The sequence below is a fragment of the Ovis aries genome, chromosome 3 (assembly GCF_016772045.2).
Source record: "Ovis aries strain OAR_USU_Benz2616 breed Rambouillet chromosome 3, ARS-UI_Ramb_v3.0, whole genome shotgun sequence".
NCBI classification, from domain to species: Eukaryota; Metazoa; Chordata; class Mammalia; order Artiodactyla; family Bovidae; genus Ovis; species Ovis aries.
The window spans coordinates 7,970,149-7,995,519 of record NC_056056.1 but is presented as its reverse complement, the minus strand read 5'-3'; the positions used below and the strand labels follow the sequence as shown (position 1 = coordinate 7,995,519).

At 50.7% G+C, this 25,371-nt stretch overlaps 2 protein-coding genes across 5 annotated transcripts; one reads left to right on the top strand and one right to left on the bottom strand.

Moving 5' to 3' along the window:
• Nucleotides 1-70: 70 nt before the first annotated feature.
• TRUB2 (TruB pseudouridine synthase family member 2) lies at nucleotides 71-14,114 on the bottom strand. Of its 2 annotated transcripts, XM_004007161.4 has the most exons (8): nucleotides 13,969-14,114; nucleotides 13,105-13,236; nucleotides 9,335-9,409; nucleotides 8,112-8,173; nucleotides 6,722-6,803; nucleotides 4,898-4,970; nucleotides 3,924-4,060; nucleotides 71-3,117 (listed from the first exon to the last, which is right to left on the bottom strand). In XM_004007161.4, exons 1-8 carry the CDS (start codon nucleotides 14,075-14,077, stop codon nucleotides 2,792-2,794), a joined length of 996 nt encoding a protein of 331 aa, XP_004007210.1. In that variant the 5' UTR covers nucleotides 14,078-14,114; the 3' UTR covers nucleotides 71-2,791. The 2 variants fall into 2 exon arrangements, with proteins under 2 accessions (XP_004007210.1, XP_012017455.1); XM_012162065.3 differs by lacking the exon at nucleotides 9,335-9,409.
• A 428-nt stretch (nucleotides 14,115-14,542) lies between these two features.
• On the top strand, nucleotides 14,543-25,156 carry COQ4 (coenzyme Q4). 3 transcript variants are annotated; one of them, XM_027966380.2, is made up of 7 exons: nucleotides 14,543-14,620; nucleotides 14,718-14,849; nucleotides 17,187-17,283; nucleotides 17,801-17,903; nucleotides 23,221-23,350; nucleotides 23,975-24,068; nucleotides 24,614-25,156. In XM_027966380.2, the coding sequence occupies exons 1-7, from the start codon at nucleotides 14,563-14,565 to the stop codon at nucleotides 24,783-24,785; spliced, it is 786 nt and encodes a 261-aa protein (XP_027822181.1). In that variant the 5' UTR covers nucleotides 14,543-14,562; the 3' UTR covers nucleotides 24,786-25,156. The 3 variants fall into 3 exon arrangements, with proteins under 3 accessions (XP_027822181.1, XP_060269760.1, XP_027822179.1); XM_060413777.1 differs by having other exon boundaries at nucleotides 14,543-14,632; nucleotides 23,224-23,350; XM_027966378.2 differs by having other exon boundaries at nucleotides 14,543-14,632.
• Nucleotides 25,157-25,371: the final 215 nt, after the last annotated feature.

The following is a 25,371-nucleotide window of genomic DNA, read 5'->3' as shown; positions in this document are numbered from 1 at the left end:
GGGCATGGGTTCTATCCCTGGTTGGGGAACTAAGGTTTCTCATATTGCACAGCCAAAGGAAATACAAAAGTAACCACTTTGGTTATTTATTCAGGTAATACATATATACTGAGCACACATACAGGTAAAAACTCCTGTTTCCTTTCTGTACACAGTACTTCTGACCCCAAACGTGGAGGCTTTCCCATACCAAGCAATTCTGTAATTCCTGAGGGACAGGACTGGATGACTTACAATACAACTCAGTTCTGACACTGCCTGCCTGGAATTTGCCCACACCATGCAGGTCAAGGGCACAGTCCCATGAGCCTGCCCCTTCAGACACTGACCACACGTCCTAGGTTGTCACCTACACGTGCTGCTGACTGAAGCTGGGAACTCTCATGACCCCCTCCTAAAGTTTGAAAGTTTGCTCTAACAGCTCACACATCTCAGAGAAACACTTAACTGTAGCACACCAGACTTCCCTGTCCATCACCAACTCCCAGAGCTTGCTCAAACTCATGTCCATTGAGTCGGTGATGCCACCCAACCATCTCATCCTCTGTCGTCCCCTTCTCCTCCCGACTTCAATCTTCCCCAGCATCAGGGTCTTTTCAAATGAGTCAGTTCTTTGCATCAGGTGGCCAAAGTATTGGAGTTTCAGCTTCAGCCTCAGTCCTTCCAATGAATATTCAGGACTGATTTCCTTTAGGACTAACTGGTTTGATCTCCTTGCAGTCCAAGGGACTCTCAAGAGTCTTCTTCAACGCCAGAGTTCGAAAGCATCAACTCTACAGGGCTCACTCAACTTTATTTATAGTCCAACTCTCACATCCATATATGACTACTGGAAAAATCATAGGTTTGACTAGATGGACCTTTGTTGGCAAAGTAATGTCTCTGCTTTTTAATATGCTGTCTGGGTTGGTCATAGTTTTTCTTCCAAGGAGCAAGCGTCTTTTAATTTCAAGGCTGCAGTCACTATCTGCAGTGATTTTGGAGCCCAAGAATATGAAGTCTGTCACTGTCTCCATTGCTTTAAGTAATGATTACTTTTTACTTGGCTGCACCAGGTCTTAGTTACAGCATAGGAAAACTTCTAGCTGCAGTGTGCCAACATTTAGTTGCGGAATGTGGGATCTAGTTCCCTGACTAGGGATCGAACCTGGGGACCCTGCATTGGGAATGTGGACTCTTAGTCACTGGACCACCAAGGAAGTCCCCAGATACACTTCTTATACACAGTGCAATCAAAACTTAAATTCTTATTTGGACCATGGAAGAGGCGCTGCTGGGAGAGGCCCTGGAGGGTCAGGTACAGTCCATGCCCCAGGAAGCCACCCTTAGAGCCTCTGGAGCCCTGCGCCCTCGCCGCTTCCCTGGGCAGGCAGCGAGGAAAGTTCTGAACAGCCCTGGTCCCCAGCACTCCCATGGAGAGGTTCTGGGGTGATGTTTATTAACCACAGCATAACATGTGCCCCAGTCAGCCACTGCGGCTGTAGTAACAGGGGTAGTGGAGGGGAAGAAGGGGCCTCCCCTGACCTCAGGGGCAGTTTTCTGGTTACAGGACAGCACGGCTCTGAGAAGCACTGGGCCAGTCCAGGTGAGTGTCTAACCACCTGTTATGAGTCAAGTTACGTCCCCCCAAAATTCACGTGTCTAAGTCCTAATCCCTGGGACCGCAGAATGCACCCTTGTTTTCCTTCTTTTAAGAATGATTTCCTTCCAGGAGTTCCCTGGCAGTCCAGTGGTGAAGGCTCTGCACGCCCAGCAGAGGGGGCCTGAGTTTGATCCCTCTCTTGTTAAGGAGCACAGGCTCAAGGGGCTGTGGGGCTTAGTTACCTAAGGGCACGTGGTGTCTTAGTTCACAGAGCAGGGATCAAATCCCCGTCCTTGATTCTTAACCACCAGACCACCGGGGAAGTCCCAGGGCAGGAGCATTTTAAATGCTGATACATACCATCGAAGTGCTCCAGAAAGGTTACATAGTTGTGTATTCCTAGCAAGCACACTCCCAGATGGCTCTGGTGGTAAAGAATCTGCCTGCCCATACAGGAGACGCTAGTTTGATCCCTGGCTTGGGAAGATCTCCTGGAGAAGGAAATGGCAACCCACTCATTTTCTTGCCTGGGGAATCCCATGGACAGAGCTAGCCTGGCGGGCTACAGTCCGTGGGGTCACAGAGAGTCGGATATGACTGTAGCAACCTGGCACCAAGTATATAAATTGCCCATCTTCTCACACCCTCCCCAATAATGGATGGTATCTTTTTCTTACTTTATTTGAAAGGCAAGGAAAAGTCATCTCATTTTCATCTGAACGTCTTTCATCACTAGAGTCTGAGCATCATTTCAGGTTTACTAGCCATCTGGATTGCTTTTACAATACAAACACACAATTCACGTCATTTGATCAACGTTCTTGTCATGCTTTTCTTATTGTTTTGTAAGAACTCTTTATATATTATAAATATTATTGCTTAGACTTATAACAACTATCTTTTATCAGTCTTTCATTCATTTAGCGTCTTTTCCTCTGTACAGAAGTTTTTAACTGGGCCAATTCTGTTGATCTCTTTTTTCTCTGGCAACACCACATGGCTTGCAGGATCTTAGTTCCCTGACTAGGGAACTCCCTGTCAATGTTTTCTCTAATAGCCTCAGGGTTTCTGTCATGTGCAAAAAAGTCCCTCCTGCTCTGGTGTTCTGCAGTCAGCAGTTCCAGCCACAAACAATTCTTATTTTTAGACACCCACTGTTCCACCAGCTCTTATTTTTAGACATCCACTGTTCCACCAGCTGCTGGCCTGTCAATGCCCCACATGGCTCTCTGGCTCCAAGGCAGAACGTGGCCTCTCGGAGTCCCAGGGCTGGCCTGGACCAGGGGGCTCCTGGGTGCCCAGCCAAGGCCTCAAGCTCTTCTCCAGCTCTGCCGCCACCCGGGGTGCTGCAGCCTGGATGGCACCCTGGATGCTCGGCAGGTCCCACTGGGTCCTCAGGAGAGCATCATCCAGGGTGAAGAAGCCGTCCCGTGTCCGCCGCACCTGGGTACAGACAGCGGTGCTCTTCAGCTCCAGGCCTATTTCGTGCACCAGCCTTCGCAGCTGCTTCTGTGTCTCATGCATGCACTGCACCTCTGCCAGGGACACACAGCAAAGGTGGCAGTCAGGAGCACAGCCTCTGGGGTCACTGATCTAGATCCACACCCCAGGAGCCCTCCTGGCTGTGCAATGACCTTAGCCAGACCTCTTCCTCCTCTAAGTGTAGCTCAGGGCAGGCCCTGAGAGTCTGTTAAGACAGGTAGAGTCTCAGGCCCCATCCAGACCTGCTGAATCAGAATCTGCCTTTTCAGAGGAACCCCCAAGTTGGGACTTTCCTTGTGGTCCAGTGGTTAGGACACCATGCTTCCACTGCAAGGGGCAAGAGTTCAATCCCTGGTCAGTGAACTAAGATCTGGTAAGCCACATGGTGAAGATAAAAAAAAAAAAAAGGTGGTTGTGAGGAATCATTTCTATAACACACTTAGCATCGGGAGAGTCTTGGTCAGCACTCAAGAAAGGAGCCCTTGTTAACACAATAAACAAAGAAAGAGTGGTGATGGAGCAGGTGCTGAGCTGGGTGGGATCAGGGCAGAGGGGAAAGTAGTGTCTGATGCCCCACAGTGACCTGAGACGCTGGGTGGCTCTGGAGAGGAGCCACTACATATAACCTCTGCTTGTTAAGGTCTGGCTTCAAAGGGAGACTTGGCAGGAGACATCTATCTGCTCTGTGCACCGTGTGATCAGCCAAGTCCAGCCTCAGGCTGGGAACGAAGCGGGCCCCTGCTGCCTTGACCAGTCGAGATCAGCGCTCACACATGCTGGCCTCCGCAAGGGTCTCCCACAGTGACTCTATGAACTCGGGAGCCTCATGGCGCTGCCCCAACTTCCTAGAGCAACTTACCTAAGAGGAATTCCGGAGGCGCAAACTGGAGGCATCGGATGCCGGTGATCAGCATCGGGGACTTGTTCATGGGCCGGATCACGCCGCTCACGGCCATCTCATAGGCCTCCTGGGTCTGTAGGTCGAGGTTGGAGTACCTGGGGATCAGGAGGGGCCAGATCAGGCAGCTGACTGCCCACCCCAGCCCTGCCCCACTCATGCCTTTCCTGAAGTTCTTCATTTGCTTCACACCTTCTCAGTCCCTCTAGCCCCGTTTGCAGCAGCCTCTTCCGGTGCCCTCCAATCCTGAACCACAAGCTCTACCCCTGTTCAGTTGTACCTGCACTGACTACTTCCGCCTGACTGTGCTGAGATGCTGTGGTCGCCTGGCTTTCTTCTCTGTTAGCTCATATATTCCCTATGAGCCCAACCAGGGAGGGACTGGCCCATGCCCTGGCACAAGGAAACATTTCTGCACGCCCTGAAAGGAGTGGGTGCTTATGCCTGGTTTTGGGCTCAGATAGGAAGATCCATGGAATCTGTTTGGGAGCAGGCAGAGCCCTGCGGGTTAACTTCTTACTCTTCGAGCACTGCCCATCTCTGCCCCCTGCCCCCCCAACCCCAGCACTTCCTGAAGGAAATCAACCCTGAATATTCATTGGGAGGACTGATGCTGAAGCTGAAGCTCCAGTACTTTGGCCACCTGATGCTAAGAGCCAACTCACTGGAAAAGACCCTGATGCTGGGAAAGACTGAAGGCAGGAGGAGAAGGGGGCAACAGAGGATGAGATGGTTGGATGGCATCGCTGACTCAATGGACATGAGTTTGAGCAAGCTCTGGGAGATGGTGAAGGACAGGGAAGCTGGGCGTGCTGTCCTGGCGTGCTGCCGTCCATGGGGTCATAAAGAGTTGGACACGACTTAGGCACTTAACAACCACCCAGCGCTTCCTTGAGGTCCCACTTGCAGGGGGGTGTGGGCCAGGCCTCTCTTACGTCACCAGAGCCTTCTGATGGGAACCTTGGATCACAGCCAGGATGCGGTCCAACTTCTCTCTGGTCACGTGGTCTGGAAAAGCCAGGTGGTGGTCAGCACAGGTGCCCACTGAGGCAGCAAACTAGAAATTTCAAACCAGCCCCGTCCTTGGAACCGAGAGGGGGTCCCATGCATCCTTAGGTCCCAGGATCCCCATGTATGGGGGTTGAGAGTCCTTTGAGAATCTTATGAAAGCTCTGGACACTCTTCTCAGAAATATACACATGAACTCAATGTCTGGAGGACAAACTCAAGGGATTCACAGGCTCCAGGTTAAGAATGCTTTGTTCTTGGGACTTCTCTGATTGGTCTAGTCATTAAGACTCTGCTCTCCCAATGCAGGGGGCATGGGCTTGATCCCTGGTCAGGGAGCTAAGATTTGGCGTGGCTTGGAAAAAAAAACAAACACATCCCCTTCTCACCCCCAAAAAACCAACCAACAACAACAACAACAAAAATCCCACTTTCTTCTGGAAATGAGGCTCATAGTATGATATGACTTGCCTGCTCTTCTAAGCCAGGACCCCTGAGCCCCAGTCCAAGGTTTTTCGTGCCAGGCATCCCTGGAGGGAGGGTGCCACCTGTCCAAACACAGAAGTGGGTTGGCAAGAAGTGGGAGAGGCTCTGCATACTGGTCCCACCGAGGGATTCTGGGGCAGGCAGCAGCAAATCCTGGGGATGCTCAAACCCACGGGGAGGCCGAGCCTGTGGGCCTACTGGGACAGGCGCCAACTTCTGACTCCACTGGCCAGAGCTCTGGGAGCAGGTGTAGGGACTAAAGGTTGGCCAGCTGGGAAGGGCGCGGGCCTCTCACCCCTCCTGTAGGTTTCATTCGTGCTGTTGTCTTATCTGGAAGCCAGCAGCTTCCTCCTCCTGGCTCCTGACGCTCTCTACCTGCTTCTCTTTCCTGGCACTTAGTTTTTCTGGGTGTTTATAATAGTTTTTAATGACTTAAGAATCTTCTTCCAGAAATTCAGACCAACACCAACAAACACCTCCCCTCCTCCAAATTCCAGCTCCTGCCCTCCCAAAAGTGTCAAGCTAGTAGCTGTCTTCAGAACATTTTGTTGGTAGTTGACACACACCCACAAGTGCAAATATGTAGCATCGCTTTGCCGTGTTTTTAATCTTCTCCGGGAGACGTAGAGGTGTGTCTGCTTTCCTTGCTAGACTGTGAGACCACTGAGACTGGGGACCCCATCTGATTCACCATATGTGCGCCCCACAGTGGCTGGCGCATGTTGGTGCTCAGAAACGTGTCGAACAAGCACGTGCAACAGATCCTACAGGACAGTTTAGAACATGGGGAGAGCAAGAAATGAAGAACAAGCCACCTATCCATCTACCCATCCATCCATCACCCATCCATTGATCCATCCAGCGCTTCCCACATGCCAGGCCCAGTGCCACGGGGGACCACAGGAGTGGAACTACAACATCCCTGCTCTCATGGGTGTCACCCTGGTGGGAGACAGACATTAAAACCACTGATCGTCAGCTGATGACTTTTCTGACAGTACACCTGGTCCAAGCCTGGGGGCTGGAGAAGCGTCCCTGGGGAGGGGACATTTAAGCCAGGTGAGAAAGCGTGGAGAGGACAAGGAATTCTCAGAAGACAGAATCACGTGTCCACGCCCCTAGGAGCCAGCCCTGGCTTGGTGTGTCTGCGAGTGTTTGAGAGGGACCCTCACGGCCCATGTCGGGGTGAAGCATAAAGGAAGCAAGTGAAGGGGCGGGAGCACCCACTCCTACTGCCCCACCCCGGGACTCCCTTGGGCTCTTACCGTATGTTGTCTTCTCCACCAGCCGCCCATCCTCACAGAAGTCGTCTGTGGCTTTGCCCAGGAGGCCGCGCACAGTGTAATCCTGGAGGACGGGCAGGCAAGGTATGGGTATGGTCTAAGCCCTGCACGGAGGAAGGAGGTGTGGTCCAGCAGCTCAGGACCCCAGGGTGCCAGACTGAGGCTGGGGGTGGGGGCCACTCAGGGAGTTTGGGCGCTCGGCCCCTGCCCAGCTGCCCCCTGGGGAAGGGCACCGGACTTTCCTGTGATGGCAAGCAGCATTGGCAGCCTGCACAGGGCGCCGAGCCACCCTGTGACCAACCCCAGCCTCCACGCCGCTCCACTTCCATCCAACCTGACACCAGAGCCTCCCAGGCCCCCCACCCCCGGAGACTGTCGGCTTCTCTCCTCCCTCCAAATACGATCTGTGCAGCTGCCTGCCTCTGCCTCAGATAAGAGTAACGACAATGACAGTGAGGATGACAGTGGTGACATCGGCTGAGCATCCACCGCGTGAGTGGCTATGCTGAGCCCGTTACATACTGCCACTAATTTAATCTTCACAGTAAGCCTACGGAGGAGGTACTATTTTCACTCCCATTTCAAAGATGAGGAAATGGATGCACACAGATGTTAAGTAATCCAGCCCAGGACACAGAGCTGGCTACAACAGTGCTACAAGCTGGAGTCTTAACGCGAAGCCACTTGGCTCCACAATCTCTGCTCTTAACCACGAACACCCTAGGTCTCCTAACGCGGCATCTCTGCACACACTCGTGAAGCCAGACCCCACAGCCCAGCAGGAATGCAAGCTCCCTAACGCCGAGATGGTGGTATCCACTTCTCACCGTTGCGGAGAGAATGCAGTGGTATCAAGATCAGGCTCTGGGGTGAGACAGACCCAGGTTCAAATCCCAGCTCTGCCTCCTTAGAGGCCGTGTGAGGGAATTCCCCGGCAGCCCAATGGGTACGACTCTGCACTTTCACCGCTGGGGCCAAGGGTTCAACCCCTGGTTGAGGAACTAAGATCCTGCAAGCCCAGGGGTGTGGCCAAAAAAATTTAAGAAATAAAGGCTGTGTGAGCCAGAACAAGTGTCATCTCCTCTTTGGGGCCTCATTCTTTCATCTGTAAAATGGGTTAACAGTAGATCCCATCTCACGGGGATGCTGTAAGGCATCCACGAGGGGGTCCACACATGGCGCTGGGCACAGGGCAGTCAGCATGGGACAGCGCCAGCTGTCACGCTGACGCTGTTGCTCAGCTTCCCCTAGCACAAGACTTGCCCTGCCCCCAAATGCGCATCCCTCGTGGAATCCTCTCCGCTTCAGAATCCTACCAGTGACCCCCAGGGAAAGGGCGGAGGGATAAGCAGGCGGTCCCCAGCCCCCGTACCTTGGTGAGGTGAGCATTGTACATATCAGTGAGGAGTCCGCATCCGTGTCCCACGCCGAGCACTGAAAGGTACCCCAGCCTGATCTTACACTGGGCTCCCCGTTCCGGTTCCCCTGGGCTCTCCAACCCCCACCCACCCTCTCCAGCAGAACACTCCCACTGCTGATGGGTGTGGCAGCCAGGGGGCAAGGAGAGCATCTTCTACTGGATGCAAGGAAGCCTCTGGGCATGTGTATGATAAGGCAGATTTCCAGGTCCCAGCCACATATACTGACTCTGACTCAAAGTGGGAGTTGGGGTGAGGGTAGGGGTGGGGGGCTAGGATCCTTAGCAAGCTCCCTGGGGATCCTGACACTCAAAACTAAGAGACCACCAGCCCAGTCACACAGACCTATACTCCCATCTGGGGATGGTTCTCAGCATGTCCTTTAACCTCCTGGGGTCTCAGGCTCCGCATCGGTAAAATGGGGATAAAATTACTATCTGATCTCTGTGGGTGTTGTGATGACCGAGACAACGAGCGGGAAGGAAGTGGTCGGCACAAAGGACAAGTCCAATAAGCGGGGGAACTGTCGCCACTCCCTGCCTTTCTTAGGGTCTGTTTTTCCCTCTGGTTGAAGGAAAGAATGACCCTCCATTCACTCCTGGAGAGGGTACTCCGGGAGGGGCGCATGAGATCACGTCCGCCCGCCTGTGTCCCAGGAAGCAGGACAAGTCGCTATGACCATTGTGCATGCAGGACGTGGCCACCGCCTGACCCTGGGGACACAGATGGCTCATGACTCAGGGCTTTGTGTGCCCAGCGACATCTAGAGCTCTGCCAGCGGGGCCAGGGTCAGGCACTTGGTTACCCCACACAAGCAAGAGGCTTCCTCTCTGGTCCAGGGACTGTCGCTCGCTACATGACCCAAGACAAATCATCTGTGCTCCTCGAGGCTTACTTTTCTTCCTAAAATCATACATGATCTACCAAACAACGTTGTTATGGTGAATACATGTGTACAAAGGGTTTCAAACCACATGTCACAGGCAAGAGTCACTTGATAAGGGTGGACGATCAGGACATCCCTCTTTCCACCAGTCGTCTTCCTAGAGATCAGACTTGGGAGGGATCAGGGGAGGAAGGCAGGAGTGGGAAGTGGCAGTCAGGTGAGAAGTGGGCTGGGCTCCTCAGAGTTCCCCAGGCCTCTATCACTGCACCCCAGGCTCACCACACCACCTACCAAGCACCCCAGATGCCTGGGAATCCAGTCGGTGTCCCACGCCAACCTTCAGGCTGGTGAATGCGAGTCCACGAACTGGAAAGAAACAAATGAGTTCTTCATCCTCAATGAACCCAGCCTCCAGGATGGCTTTGGGCCCACATGGCGATCTCATTCCTAGAATGTTGCCTCATGGAGCCCAAATCAGCATCAAGCTGGACTTTCAGGCTTCCCCACCAAGGAACCTGGGGTCCCAAACCATTTCTTCAGTTTCTGGGGCCCAGAGAAAAGGCAACCCGAAAGGCCTGTAAGTCTGCCTGTCACCATTCCCTCAATGAAGGGCTTTGAGTGCACTGGGCAGAACACTGGAATTAAGATTGGGGGGTTCCTTATCCAGCTCCTGTGGAAGGTGGGTTCTGGACAGTCTCCCAGTGAGAAAATGGAGGCTGCGAATTCCTGGGTCTGTGTGTTCGCAGAGCTTAGAACTCACTGACTGCTCAGGAAATGACCCATTTCCCAAAAGAATGAATGACTCATCAAACAGATATAATTATGTACAGGTTTTTGTACATCAATTATACTTCAAGAAAGATGTAAAAATAAAAAATGAATGAATGCAGGAGTGAGCTAGAAGCTTTTACATTTCTGAAGATCAAGAGGAACCTAGGGTAACAGTATGGGGTAGTTAAAAGCTTAATAAATCCAGGCTACATGATTTAACATTAGCCAACACTGAACTTTCGTCTTACCATTTGTGAAATGGGACTAGGACCCACTTCACAGGATTCAATGAGATGGTACTTGGGAAAAGCTTAACGTAGTACCTAGTACAGAGTAGGCCCTCAACACATCATACTTGCTTTTGCTGTTGTTATACTGTAGACTCACTGAATATTTCTGTCCAAGGGGTTTTGGAAATGGTGGAAAAGTCTTAAAGAGATGAGAATACCAGACCACCTTACCTACCTCCTGAGAAACCTGTACGTAGGTCAAGAAGCAACAGTTAGAACTGGACATGGAACAACAGAGACTGGTTCCAAATTGGGAAAGGAGTACATTAAGGCTGTATATTGTAACCCTGCTTATTTAACTTATATGCAGAGTACATCATGTGAAATGCCGGGCTGGATGAATCACAAGCTGGAATCAAGACTGCCAGGAGAAATATCAATAACCTCAGATATGCGGATGACACCATCCTTATGGCAGAAAGCGGAGATGAACTAAAGAGCCTCTTGATGAAAGTGAAAGAGGTGAGTGAAAAGTTGGCTTAAAACTCAACATTCAGAACACTAAGATCATGGCATCCGGTCCCATCGCTTCATGGCAAATAGATGGGGAAACAGTGGAAACTGGCTGACTTTATATTTTGGGGCTCCAAAATCACTGCAGATGGTGAATGCAGCCATGAAATTAAAAGATGCTAAAAAAAAAAAAGGAAAGAAAAGAAACAGAAATTAAAAGATGCTTGCTCCTTGGAAGAAAAGCTATGACCAACCTAGAGAGCATATTAAAAGGCAGAGACATTACTTTGCCAACAAAGGCCCGTCTGGTCAAAGCTATGGCTTTTCCAGTAGTTATGTATGGATGGGAGAGTTGGACTTTAAAGAAAGCTGAGTGCCAAAGATTGATGTTTTTGAACTATGGTGTTTGAGAAGACTCTTGAGAGTCCTTTGGACTGCAAGGAGATCAAACCAGCCAATCCTAAAGGAAATCAACCCTGAATATTCATTAGAAGGACTGATGATGAAGCTGAAACTCCAATACTTTGGCTACCTGATGCGAAGGACTGACTCACTAGAAAAGACCCTGATGCTGGGTAAGATTGAAGGCAGGAGGAGAAGGGGATGACAGAGGATGAGATGGTTGGGTGGCATCACCGACTGGATGGACATGAGTTTGAGGAAGCTCTAGGAGTTGGTAATGGACAGGGAAGCCTGACCTGCTGCAGTCCATGGGGTCGCAAAGATTTGGACACGACTGAGCAACTGAACTGAATACTGTTGACTCACTGAATATTTCTGTCCAAGGGGTTTTAGAGGTTCCTGGCCTCTAAGTTCCTTAGCCTTCCGATAGCCTCCCAAACATACATTTTAATTATATCTAATGATGGGGGCTCATTATTGGAACTAGTTTCACTGTTGGTTAGCTTCGTTGACTATAAAAGGTCACTCTTCACAGACACAGAGAACAGATTTGTGGTTGTCAAAGGCGAAGGGAAGTAGGGGAAGGATGGCTTGCGAGTCTGGGATAAGCAGATGCAAACTATTTTATATCGAATGGGCTTCCCAGGTGGCGCAGTGGGAAAGAATCCACCTGTCAATGCAGGAGACACAAGAGATTCACGTTTGATCCCTGGGTCCGGAAGACCCCCTGGAGAAGGAGATGGCAGCCCAGTCCAGTATTCTTGCATGGAAAATTCCATGAACAGAGAAGCCTGGCAACAGTCCACGAGGTTGCAAAGAGTGGGACACAACTGAGTGACTGAGCACACACACACACACATATGTAGAAAGGATAAACAACCAGGTCCTATTGTATAGCATAGGAAACTATGTTCAATATCCTGTGATAAACCATAATGGAAAAGAATGGGAAATAGAATGTATACATATGTATAATTGAATCACTTTGCTGTATAGCACAAATTGACACAATATTGTAAACCAATTATACTTCAATAAAATTAAAAAAAATTTTTTTTAAGTCACTCTTTCACAGGAGTTCCAAATTCTGTCCTGAGGACTTCTACCTGAGGGTCTCAATTTTTACCTGGAATCCCAGAATAATAAAGGGGTCAGCAAACTACAGTCCACAGGTCAAATCCTCAAGTTTTGCTTTTTCACAGCCCACAAGTTAAAATGATTCTTATGTTACTAAGTGGTCTTAAAAACTGAAAAGAATACTATTTCATGATATATGAAAAATACATGAAATTCAAATGTCAGTATCCACAAGTAAGGGGCTTCCATGGTCAGTTCAGTTTAGTCGCTCAGTCGTGTCCGACTCTGCAACCCCATGGATTCCAGCACGCCAGGCCTCCCTGTCCATCGCCAACTCCCAGTTTACTATAACTCACATCCATTCAGTCACTGATGCCTGGTTTCCCCGGTGGTTCAGTGGTAAAGAATCCTGCCAATGCAGAAGAGGCGGATTCAATCCCCTTGAAGGAAAGAAGGAAATGGCAGCGCATTCCAGGATTCTTGCCTGGGAAATCCTATGGACAGAGGAACCTGGCAGGCTACAATCCACAAGGTCCCAAATGAACCAAACACAGCTTAGTGACTAAACAACAACAAATCCACAGGTAACGTGTTACTGGAACACAGCCAGGGTCATTACATACTGTCTATAGCTGCTCTGCACAACAATCACACAAACCTGCAAAGCCTAAAATATTGACTATCTAGCCCTTTCCACGGAGAAGGCAATGGCACCCCACTCCGGTACTCTTGCCTGGAAAATCCCATGGGTGGAAGAGCCTGGTCACTTTCATGCACTGGAGAAGGAAATGGCAACCCACTCGAGTGTTATTGCATGGAGAATCCCAGGGACGGGGGAGCCTGGTGGGCTGCCATCTATGGGGTCGCACAGAGTCAGACATGACTGAAGCAACTTAGCAGCAGCAGCAGCCCTTTCCAGGAAATTTTGCCAATCTCTGGTCAAACACTTCACTGCCACTGTGGTCCTACATTGGTCTGGGACAGAAGGAGTCTGGCTGGGACACACTGACTTTGGGCAGGGACTTTCCAGGGAAGCGATACCCAGCCCCTTTGCTGAATGCCCATTACCCAGCGGATGGTCGATGAGTGTGGGCACACGGTTGGCTGTGAGGGTCAGCTCCTTCTCTTTGCTGCTTTCCACGGGTTCCAACAGGAAGCGAACACGCTGTTTAGGGGCAGGAGGCTTCCCAGCATTGAGACCTGAATACACGTAAAGAACATCTCATCAATTCTGTTGTAGAAGACAGCTGAAAGCCCACAGTGCAAAGAAGAGCAGAAGTTAAGAAACAGACTTGGGTTCAAATCTTGACTTTCAGTTCAGTTCAGTCTCTCAGTCGTGTCCGAATCTTTGCGACCCCATGAATCGCAGCATGCCAGGCCTCCCTGTCCATCACCAACTCCCAGAGCTCACCCAAACTCATGTCCATCGAGTCGGTGACGCCATCCAGCCATCTCATCCTCTGTCGTCCCCTTCTCCTCCTGCCCCCAATCCCTCCCAGCATCAGGGTCTTTTCCAGAGAGTCAACTCTTTGCATGAGGTAGCCAAAGTATTGGAGTTTCAGCTTTAACATCAGTCCTTCCAATGAACACCCAGGACTGATCTCCTTTAGAATGGACTGGTTGGATCTCCCTGCAGTCCAAGGGACTCTCAAGAGTCTTCTCCAACACCACAATTTAAAAGCATAAATTCTTCGGCGCTCAGCTTTCTTGACTTTACCACTTATTGATTACTTATGACCACGGACAGTACTGAATCTGTTTACCCATCTGAACACGGGAGAAAGCGAGGTACTATGAACCGAACAGTCAGTTAGGAAACCGCTCTGCCCAGACGAATGGGTCACACGATCTTATTTTGCAACAATGTTCAGAAGCTGAGATGGACTCCTGGGAAACCGGAGCGGGATCCTGGGTCTGGCTCGAGGCACTCACCTTTCAGAAGCTGCAGCTCCACAGTATCCCGTAGATGCTTCCATTTTAGCCCGGGGGGCTTGTAGACTGCGAAGAGCCCCTGCAGCCGAGCCAGGCCGGCGGACGCCATACCTGAAGCCCGCGCAGCCCGAGCTCGCCCAACAGCTGAACGCAGACGGAAATGCTATATGGTCCCGCCCCCAAATGTGCTACTACCAATGGGCGCCGCCATGTTTCATGGACGGAAGAGGTTCGCTTCTTATTGTCCTCGGGGGGAAAACGTGCTACGGAGAACGACGTAGGGTCCGGTGCTGAACCCCAAACCTGACGAGGCTTACTTGGAGACCTCTCTTGGAGGTGAGGTTAAATGAGAAGGATTTTATATCCGTGGGTGTAGGTGACAAAGGGGTTGCCTAGGTTTTTTCATGCTTATCGAGAGGCTTTTCCTGTCCGTGCTATTTTTCCCGCCCAAAAGGCCCTTCCCCACTCAGCGCAGTAAGGCTCGAGTCCTTTTGACTTCTCCAGCGCGCCGTCGCCAGAGAAGTTGGGGGCGGGGGGTGGAGTCGGCCTTGCCCGGCTCATCCCCCCCCAGGACGTCTGACGGTGCCCGCTGCCATGGCGACGCTGCTGCGCGGGGTCGGGCGCCCGCTCTGCGCCTTCCGCGGCAGTCCAGGTCCTTCTGCAGGCAAGCGGCCGGGGCGCGGGAAGGAGGGCCGGGGACGCGCCCCGCTCGGCTCTTTTGACCGCTCGTCTGTTTTCTTGCCCCGCAGGTGTTCCCCTCAGAGCCGTGAGCCATGGCGCCGGCCTGCTCTACCCCGAACACATCCCCACCTCCCTGCTGCAGAAGGTGCTGCTGGCCGCCGGCTCTGCCGGGATGGCGCTCTACAATCCCTATCGCCACGGTAAGGCAGCCAGCGCCGCCGGCGCTTTATTGGGGCAACTAGGGATCCGGACCACCTTACCTGCCTCTTGAGAAATCTGTATGCAGGTCAGGAAGCAACAGTTAGAACTGGACATGGAACAACAAACTGGTTCCAAATAGGAAAAGGAGTACGTCAAGGCTGTATATTGTCACCCTGCTTATTTAACTTATATGCAGAGTACATCATGAGAAATGCTGGACTGGAAGAAACACAAGCTGGAATCAAGATTGCCAGAAGAAATATCACTAACCTCAGATATGCAGATGACACCACCCTTATGGCAGAAAGTGAAGAGGAACTAAAAGCCTCTTGATGAAAGTGAAAGAGGAGAGCGAAAAAGTTGGCTTAAAGCTCAACATTCAGAAAACAAAGATGGCATCCGGTCCCATCACTTCATGGGAAATAGATGGGGAAACAGTGTCAGACTTTATTTTTCTGGGCTCCAAAATCACTGCAGATGGTGACTGCAGCCATGAAATTAAAAGACGCTTACTCCTCGGAAGAAAAGTTATGACCAACCTAGATAGCATATTCAAAAGCAGAGACATTACTTTGCCGACTAAGGTCCATCTAGTCAAGGCTATGGTTTTTCCTGTGGTCATGTATGGATGTGAGAGTTGGACTGTGAAGAAGGCTGAGCGGTAAAGAATTGATGCTTTTGAACTGTGGTGTTGGAGAAGACTCTTGAGAGTCCCTTGGACTGCAAGGAGATCCAACTAGTCCTTTCTGAAGGAGATCAACCCTGGGATTTCTTTGGAAGGACTGATGCTAAAGCTGAAACTCCAGTACTTTGGCCACCTCATGCGAAGAGTTGACTCATTGGAAAAGACTCTGATGTTGGGAGAGATTGGGGACAGGAGGAGAAGGGGATGACAGAGGATGAGATGGCTGGATGGCATCACCGACTCGATGGACATGAGTTTAGGTGAACTCCGGGAGTTGGTGATGGACAGGGAGGCCTGGCATACTGCGATTCATGGGGTCGCAAGGAGTCAGACACGACTGAGCGACTGAACTGAGGGATCTGGAGTGATGCTGAAGCTCCATTGCTTTGGCCACCTGATGCGAAGAGCCAACTCATTGGAAAAGACCCCGATGCTGGGGAAGATTGAAGGCAGGAGGAGAAGCGGGCCACAGAGGATGAGATGGTTGGATGGCATCACTGACTCAATGGACATGAGTTTGAGCAAACTGCAGGAGACAGTGAAGGACAGGGAAGCCTTGCCTGCTGCAGGCCATGAGGTCGCAAAGAGTCGGACAGGACTGAGTGACTGAACAACAACGGGAGTCCGGGGTCTGGGGCCTGGTGTGCCCTTGCCTTGAAAGCCCCGCAGGTCCCGGCCATTGTCAAAGCCTCCCCGTTTGCTTGGTTAACTATAGATTAGACTAGGCCAGGGTACCCAAACCTGGCTGCAAGTCATAATCATCCGAAACATTCATAAAAATGTAGATGCTAGGGTCCCACCCTAAATTCTCACAATTGGAATCTGCTAGGAGTGGGTAGGAGAGGATGGAAGGGAAGTGGGATCTGAGCTTCAGCCTTTTTAAACTGCTTCCTGGGAGATTCTGTTACTCAGACACATTGAGAACCTCTGGACTAGATAATTTATGAGCACCCATCAAATGATAACATCCTGTTAGCATTTGGGATCGTGCATGGCACATAATAAATGCTCAATAAATGTTTGCTGGATGTTTTAATAGGACGCTTTGGGATCCTACAGTGTTTTTCTCATCCCCTCTAGGATTCTTAGATCTCAAAGCACTGTTATTCTTTCCAGTAAAAATGATAATGCTGTTATCATTAATAATGCTGCTCACTGAGCCCTTATTTTACTTGCTCACTGTGTTAAGTGTTTTATATGCGTAACCTTGACTTAACATTAACCCTAAAAGAAAGGTATTACCTGCACTTCACATATTAGGACACTGAAGATGGGAAATGTGAAGCAGTTTGCACACAGTCACCTACATAGTGATCAAAATGGGGCTTGAACCCAGCACTGTCTGATACCAGAGTCTACCCATCCACAGAGCCGTGACATTCTGTCCTGATGATGCACGTGAAAGTGATTTACTAACTCTTTGGAACATTGTGCTAGCCGGAGCCACCTCGCCCCATTAGACTGATAACAGTAATAACTGTAGCCGTATTGAGCTTTACTGTGTGCCAGGTGATTCACTGTTTAACTTGAATCTTCGTAACTAAGAGCTGGATACTCTTGTTTTGTCATGTATGAAATTAAGGTTTAGACCAGGTCAGATAATTTACTTAAGATCATAGCCTCCATTTGTCCCCATTTTTTTTCCTTTCAGACATGGTTGCAGTTCTGGGAGAGACCACAGGACACCGTGCCCTGAAGGTCCTCAGGGACCAGATGAAGAGGGATCCAGAGGGTGCCCAGATCCTGCAGTAGGTCCCAGCTCTGCCTGGGGGATTGAGGGCATTCTTTGGGGATTCTGATTTCTCTGGAATCACATGGTGTTCCTCTAGGGAACTCTTCTTGATACCATGACCATGGATGGCTGCACAGGCTGGGCACCCTCCAGCTCCATGGATGTCATTCACATAGACAACTCTGATGACCTCCGGACAGTGCAGTATGGTGGCCTCAGCCCAGTTCCAACAACAGGGCTCTTGTGCCTTCACTAACGTCCCATAACATATGCTGCCTGTAACCCCCACCCCTGCAGTGCCCTGTGTGAATACCCAGATCACATCTGAGGCCTGTTTACCCAAGGCAGGAACTATAGCCTTAGCTTGTGGTAGTCTCTTCAGTCCCTGCCACTGGCCTTGCCAGTAGTAGAGGCTCCATTAGGACTTGACCCCTTTGCTGCCCTCTGCCCCTCAAACCCTTACTCTAGCTGGACCTTTCACCTGCCTTTGCTGGTGCCCTCCCAGTATCTGAATCCTGCCTCCTGCTTCACAGGGAGCGTCCCCGGATCTCGCTGTCCACCCTCGACATGGGCAAGCTCCGCAGTCTGCCCGAGGGCTCCTTTGGCTGCGCGTATCTCCATTTTCTGGATGTGAATGTGAGTCTCCAGCTTCTGTGTGTTTGGCAGTCACCAGGGAGGGCAGATGAATGGCACATGAGTAATGTCCTGAGGAAGGAGGGGCCTGTGCCTCCACCATGGGCAGCACTGCGTTGCAGTCTTGCGTGTCAAGGCATTGTCATTTTCTGCGGTACAGTCACATGGGCCAGGAGCATCACTCCAAGCAATTACACTGCTCTGCACTTACTAACCTCTATTGCGTGCCACATGGCAGGTTCACACGTGATCTCACTGAATTCCCCCCCAACAACTCTGCCAAGATGAGGAAACTAGGGCTCAGAGAGGTTAAGCAACTTGCTGATTTCATAGGCCAGTATTAATGGAGGCAATATTCAAATCAGAATCCTGCTCTTAATTATTACATTGTGTCCTCTATTGTAGAGACAGTGTGCCCCTTGGGTGTGACAATTGTTTCCCCATCTATTTGCCTTGAGGTGAAGGGACCAGATGCCATGGTCTTACTTTTCTGAATGTTGAATTTTAAGCCAGCTTTTTCACTCACCTCTTTCACCTTCAAGAGACTCTTTAGTTCTCTTGCTTTCTGCCATAAGGGTGATGATGTCATCTGCATATCTGAGGTTATTGATATTTCTCCTGGCAATCTTGATTCCAACTTCTTCATCCAGCCTGGCATTTCGCATGATGTACTCTGCATATACTCTTGCAAACTCTGGAATTTAGTGATGGACAGGGAAGCCTGGCGTGCTGCAGTCCGTGGGGTTGCAGAGTCGAACATGAATGAGCAACTGAACTGAACTCTGCATATCAGTTAAATAAGCAGGGTGACAATATACAGCCTTGACATACTCCTTTCTCAATTTTGTTGTTCCATGTCGAGTTCTAACTGTTGTTTCTTGACCTGCATACAGATTTCTCAAGAGGCAGGTAAGCTGGTCTGGTATTCCCATCTCTTGAAGAATTTTCGTTTGTTGTGATCTACACAGTTGAAGGCTTTAGCATAGTCAATGAAGCAGAAGTAGATATTTTTCTGGAACACTCTTGCTTTTTCTATGATCCAGCCGATGTTGGCAATTTGATCTCTGGTTCCTCTGCCTTTTCTAAATCCAGCTTGAACATCTGGAAGTTCTCGGTTCACATACTGTTGAAGCCTAGCTTGGAGAATTTTGAGCATTACTTTGCTAGCGTGTGAAATGAGTGCAATCGTGCAATAGTTTGAACATCCTTTGGCATTGCTTTTCTTCGGGATTGGAATGAAAACTGACCTTTTCTAGTCCTGTGGCCACTGCTGAGTTTTCCAAATTCGCTGGCATACTGAGTGCAGCACTTCCACAGCATCATCTTTCAGGATTTGAAATAGCTCAACTGGAACTCCATCACCTCCACTATCTTTGTTCATAGTGATGCTTCCTAAGGCCCACTTGACTTCGCATTCTAGGATGTCTGGCTCTAGGTGAGTGATCACACCATGGTAGTTAATCTGGGTCATTAAGATTTTTTTGTACAGTTCTTCTGTGTATTCTTGCCACCTCTTCTTGATATCTTCTGCTTCTGTTAGGTCCATACCATTTCTGTCCTTTATCGAGCCCATCTTTGCATGAAATGTTCCCTTGGTATCTCTAATTTCCTTGAAAAGATCTCTCTAGTCTTTCCCATTCTATTGTTTCCTCTATTTCTTTGCATTGATCACTGAGGAAGTGATTCTCTCCTTGTTATTCTCTGGAACTCTGCATTCAAGTGGGTATATCTCTCCTTTTCCCCTTGCCTTTCACTTCTCTTCTTTTCTCAGCTATTTGTAAGGCCTCCTCAGACAACCATTTTGCCTTTTTGCATTTCTTTTTCTTGGGGATTGTTTTGATCAATGCCCCCTGTACAATGTCACGAACCTGTGTCCATAGTTCTTCAGGCACTCTTATCAGATCTTGAGCAGAGAATTCAGCATAGAATTGGGGCAAAGGTCAACAGGGTCCAAGTCTTAGTTGATTGATATCAGGAGAGTCAAAGAAGGTCAACATCATCATTTCTTAGGTTTTAACTAATCTGGGATCTTAGCGTGTAGATACCACCCGCCACCTGGGTAGGGCCTTAGTTCCTATAGAAAAGTGTAAAGATACATATCACATTGTTAATGTATATTCTTTGAGGAGGAACTGGGACTCTTTTATCATTGAACTGTTATTTCTTGACGGCTCAGACAGTAAGGAGTCTGCCTACAGTGCAGGAGACCCAGATTCAATCCCTGAGTTGGGAAGATCCCCTGGAGAAGGAAATGGCAACCCATTCCAGTATTCTTGCCTGGAGAATCCCATGGACAGAGGAGCTTAGGGAGTTACAGTCCATGGGGTCACAAAGAATCAGACATGACTGAGCAACTAACACTTTGACTTCTCTTTCGTTGTTTGACTGCTTTTCCTCTATTCCTGCATTCCTTTATTCTTTTAAGATCATTAATTACTGAAACATGTTGAAGGGCAAGCATTGTGTCCAGGCTTAGATCCCAAGTTGACTTAGGCCAAAATGGCTTCTCTAATGTCAAGAATGTCATGCCTGGTTCTCTTTCTCCATGGGCCTCCTACCCTATCTGCTTACAGACAAAGTCTGTATTTTGTAATAGAAGCAATAGATAGTAACATGATCTGCTTTATAAAAGGACCTTAGGATATCGCAGGGCAGAGTCCCTGCTCCTACCCTTCCCTGCCCCCCAGCACATACACTTCCCATCAGAGCACCTCTGTCAAGTTGCCATCCAGCTCAGCTGCAGGAGCCAACCAGGCTGGAGGAGGTCAAAGAGTGAGCGAAGATTGCTCTTGAGCTAGGTTTCTCAACCTCGCCACTGTTGACTTTTGGGGCTGGAGAATTGTTTGTTGTAGGGCAGCACTGTGCATTGTAGGAAACATCCTGGCTTCTACATACTGGATTCCAGTAGCACGTGCCCCACTAAGTTGTGACAACCTTAAATGTCTCCAGACACTGCAGCTATCCCCGGGTAGATGGTTGAGAACATCTGCTTTAGCTTATTGTACCTGAGAAAATAATCATCTTCTATCCTCTCCTGTACTGCTCCCTATTGCCCACGCCCCATTTTATACCATCACCCAGAAATTTCACCAAGATGCAAGTTTATTTCATCAATGGGAAATCCACCAGGGTGACCTGCTCCAGGTACCACCAGAAAAAGGCTATTCTTCTGAAGTCCCCCAGAGCCTTCTGTCCTGTTGTGGAGGGGATGGGACTGCCAAGGCCTCCCTGGGCACCTCGCTCAGCCACAGCCTTAAGTAACAGCCCTGGAGATTGTGACACTTCTAGAGTATAGACACCTGGCAGCCCACAAAGTGTAAGGGAACACCTTTGTCCCAGTGGAGGTTTAGATCAAAGGTCAAGGTGAGGCCACCTTCCCTGAGACTGACTGCTCGCCTTTCTTCCCGTCTTTAAAGCTCTGGGTAAATCACTTGACCTCTGAGCCCCAGACTCTTTATCTGAGGTAAGGAAACCTCATGTTTCTCTTCCAAGGCACTTACATGGCTGATTAATAATGGATGTTAAGGCTTTGGAATCCAGCAGGCTGTGTCCGGAATCCTGACTCAGCCACTTGATTAGCTGTGTGATCTCTGACAAAGTTACTTTATCTCTCCCTTTTTTCTTATCTGAATCTGAGGCTGATAGCAATATCTACCCCCAGGTGGCCTTAAGACGTGGCATGACAGTATGTACGGAGGACTTCATAAAGTGCTGGCACATAGTAGGTGTCAGCCATCACTGACCACCTTCAGCTTCACACAACAGATAGAACTCTATAGAAGAAATTAGAACCGGGGACCCAATGAAGTCACAAACACAGACCGTGGCACTGGGCTAGCAGCCCCCAAAATAAAGGCACCAAATCCCTTGACCTCTGGACAGGCTGAGCTCATGCTCTGAAACTAGGAAGACCTATTCTGCATGGTTCAGCTGAGGGGCAGTGGGCAGAAACAGAAGGACAGTTGCCATCCCTGCCTGGGGTCAGAAAGTGCCTGGGGCTGGCCTTTTACTCCTGCGTTTACAGGATGATGTAAATTGATTCCCAGGCCTTGGAGACAGAACAAGAGAGCCCGGTCCTGGGCTGATGACCGGCTGCTGCAACACTGTTTACCGCAATAGCATGCACACCATGAAGGGGATTTAGAATCTGCTGCCATCAGATAAACAAAATAGAAACAGATAGAATTACTTTTAATAACATATCTTGTTTTCGTGTGCTAAAATACCCTTTCTGTATGTAATCGATAGTATAAAATTATTGAGATTTCACATTATTCTTGTCATGCCGAGTCTTGGAGCTCCAGTGTGTATTTCACACATGCAGCACATCTCAGTTGGCACTTGTCACATTCAAGCCTTGGTGGCTGCCATGATTGGCTGCTGTACCCAACAGTGCTGGTGTGAACGAGAGACATTAACAATCACGGGCACCAAACATCACGACACAGTCGTGTCAGATGCCACAAAAAATTACCGGATGCTACAAGAGACCATAACGTGGACCTGATCTGTCTGAAGGTCAGGGGCAGCCTCCTGCAGAAGGGACACTTAAGCCAGGTTGTGAAGGACAGGTAGGAATTGTCAAGGTGAAAGAGCACCCTAGGCTGGGAGCAGCTCATCTGAAGAAGTGGGGGCCTTGGGTGCTTCTTTTCTCCTCCCCCCTCATTTTATTTCCAGTTGTGGTTCCAAAAAAAAAACACACCATAAGATTTACTATCTTAGTCCTCTCTAACTGGGCAGTTCAGTAGTGTATTAAATATAGTCACATTGTTGTGAAACCAATCACGGGAGCTTTTTCATCTTGTAAAAACTGAAACTCTGTATCAGAAAACACCTCCTGCTTCGCTCTCCCCACCAGGGGTTTCTGAGATTCTAGCAGGGGCTGTACATCCTGTGGGAGTTGGGGTAGGCCAAGGGGGCGCCCTTTATATTCCCTGCCTGCAGACTCCCCTGTCAGCAGCTGCAGACAGACCTAAAGTCCTGAGATAGTTCTGGTGGGGTGTGAATTTGGTGGCGTGGTTGAGAGTCGAGGGGAGGCTGGGAAATTGGACCCCGGGAACCAAGAAGAAGGGGTCTAGGGAGGGCTCATGGTTGTCAGAGGGCTTCCCCAGCGGCTCAGACAGTACAGAATCTGCCTGCAATGCAGGAGACCCGGGTTCGATCCCTAGATCTGAAAGATTCCCCTGGAGAAGGAAATGGCAACCCACTCCAGTATTCTTGGCCTGGAAAATCCAATGGATGGAGAAGCCTTGCAGGCTACAGGCCATGGGGTCGCAAAGAGTCAGACACGACTGAGCGATTTCACTCTCATGATCATCAGAAGGTCTCCCCAGACACCCGCGCACCCACCCGCTTCGTGGACGACGAGGAGCTGGCATACGTGATCCAGCGGTATCGGGAGATCCATGACATGCTCCACACCCTGCTGGGCATGCCCACCAACATCCTGGGTGAGTGCTGGCCAGCAGGCAGCCCCTGGATGCTTCCAGAGTGGGCATGGGGCAGAGTGTACCCAGTGGGGCATGGGGCAGAGTGTACCCAGTGAGTGGCCTGGGTGGTGCCGGGCCCTCCATTCAGCCTGTCTCCTGGTCTATCTGCAGGGCCAGGTCAGGGCACACCTGTTTCAGCTGCTCACCAGTTAGCTGACCCAGTGCCTCATTTTTCACTTTACCCGAACATCGTGGTGTATCTGGGCTACACATCCCCATCCTCCACCCCCAGTGCCTCTGACAGCTCCTACACTGATGTGGCAGTGTCCAGACGCCTGGGCTCCCCACACTCTGAAACCCTCAGTGGTTCCCGGAGGCCTGGACTCCTCAGCCTGGCTTTTGGAGTCCCGTACCCTGACCCCAAGCTTCCTTTCCAGCCCTTGCCTCCTCCTCCTCTTTCTTGGACCCTCCTCCCCCCACCCCAAGCCAAGTGCCCCAAGGCCCAGCACAGGCCGGGACTGGGCACTGCTGACCCCCGGTAGAGATCGGAGTGGAGCAGATGCCTCACCCTGTCCTAAGCATTACTGGCCTCTCCTCCCCCGGCCCGTCCTCACTTCTCACTCACTTCCCCACCCTGCCTGCCAGGGGAGATCGTGGTGAAATGGTTTGAGGCTGTCCAGACCGGCCTGCCCATGTGCGTCCTGAGTGCACTCTTCGGACCGATCCAACTCAGCGCCCAGTAAGTTCTCAAGGGCTGAGAGGTTGGGGGAAAGTGCAGGGCTCCAGGAAATGGGAAGAGCCCACAGCCTTTCTGAGCAGCCCCAGTGGATCTCAGGAAGCCAGGATGGGAAGGCTAGGGCAGAGCGTGAACCTGGCCCGGCGCAGGGGCTCCAGGATGAGGCTTCGTGAAGCTTGGACGCTTCATAGAACTTGAGGGTTTCTCGGGCCAGGCCCCTGCATCGAGTGAGAATAGCTGGGTCAGGAAACCTGGGGCTGGGGGTGGGCGGTGCAGGTTCCTGGGGATGCAGTCTGGCATTAGTTTCTGGAGGTGGGGGAGCCCTCGACTTAAAGCTGGGCTTTGGCGTGTTCAAAATGTGTGGCTTCGAGCACAGGGCTTTTACCTCACTGAGCTTCTGCCTCCTCTTCTGAAAAGTGGGGCTGGGAACTGCCTCCTCTTGTCTGCACGGATTAACTAAGGACACGCACGTCGGCTCAGGGCAGGTGGCGTGCCTGGCACTCAGGACCCCGGGTCCTCTGTCTTCTCTCTCCTCTGCGGCCCCACAGGAGCCTGCAATTGCTGATCTCGGAGCTGATCCCATGGGCAGTTGAGAATGGCCGCAGAGCCCCGTGTGTCCTCAGCGTGTACTACGAGCGGCGCTGGGAACAGCCCCTGCAGGCTCTGCGGCAGGAGCTGGGCATCACGGAGCCGCCCCTGCGTGTGGAGGGCCTGGTGTAGACCCGGAGCGCCTGAGGCCCCACCCCACCCCACCCCCCACTTCCCCTAGGGGTGGAGCACGTCTGTGCCAGCACCCAGGTTCCTCCTCTGTGAACTCTGACCCTTGGACATGGCTCATCATGATTTATCAGAGGGAGCAGCCAATGGAGCTCCTGGGGGAGCCAGAAGTGAACCCCGAGTGCTCAGGGATTGCTCAGGTCCACAACCCATGTACCTGACCCCTCCCTGCCTGCCAGCGTTCTCTGGGTGCCAGCCTGGGGGAGTCTTCACAGGGGCAATGGCTGCCCTTGATTCCCAAGGCCTGAGGAAGAGGGAGGCAGAGAGGGAGGCGGGTCTCTGCTGTCTGAATAAAGGCTCCCATCAGGTCCCAAGTCTGCTTCTCCCGTCTCTGCCCGGTGCTGCCCATGACCCTGGCAGGCTTGGACCTTCAAGCGCTGAGGGCAGACACTCCTCCAGCCAGAGCTTCTGCTGCTTTTCCCTGCTCCTCTGGGATTCGAATTCCCCACTCCTCCGCCTTCTAGCAGAGGGACTTAGGGCCAATCCCTTCCACTCTGGACCTGTTGCATCATCAGTAGAAGGGATTGAA

Bases quoted from the DNA above. Each gene is read 5' to 3' on its own strand.
- COQ4 (XM_027966378.2), top strand. From the start codon at position 14,563: ATGGCGACGCTGCTGCGCGGGGTCGGGCGCCCGCTCTGCGCCTTCCGC. The intron at 14,633-14,717 runs GCAAGCGGCCGG...CTTGCCCCGCAG, and splicing joins CAGTCCAGGTCCTTCTGCAG to GTGTTCCCCTCAGAGCCGTG. The intron at 24,069-24,613 runs GTAAGTTCTCAA...GCGGCCCCACAG, and splicing joins CCGATCCAACTCAGCGCCCA to GAGCCTGCAATTGCTGATCT.
- TRUB2 (XM_004007161.4), bottom strand. From the start codon at position 14,077: ATGGCGTCCGCCGGCCTGGCTCGGCTGCAGGGGCTCTTCGCAGTCTAC. The intron at 13,237-13,968 runs GTGAGTGCCTCG...ACGTGTATTCAG, and splicing joins GGAGCTGCAGCTTCTGAAAG to GTCTCAATGCTGGGAAGCCT. The intron at 3,118-3,923 runs GTAAGTTGCTCT...TGTCCCTGGCAG, and splicing joins GCCTCCGGAATTCCTCTTAG to AGGTGCAGTGCATGCATGAG.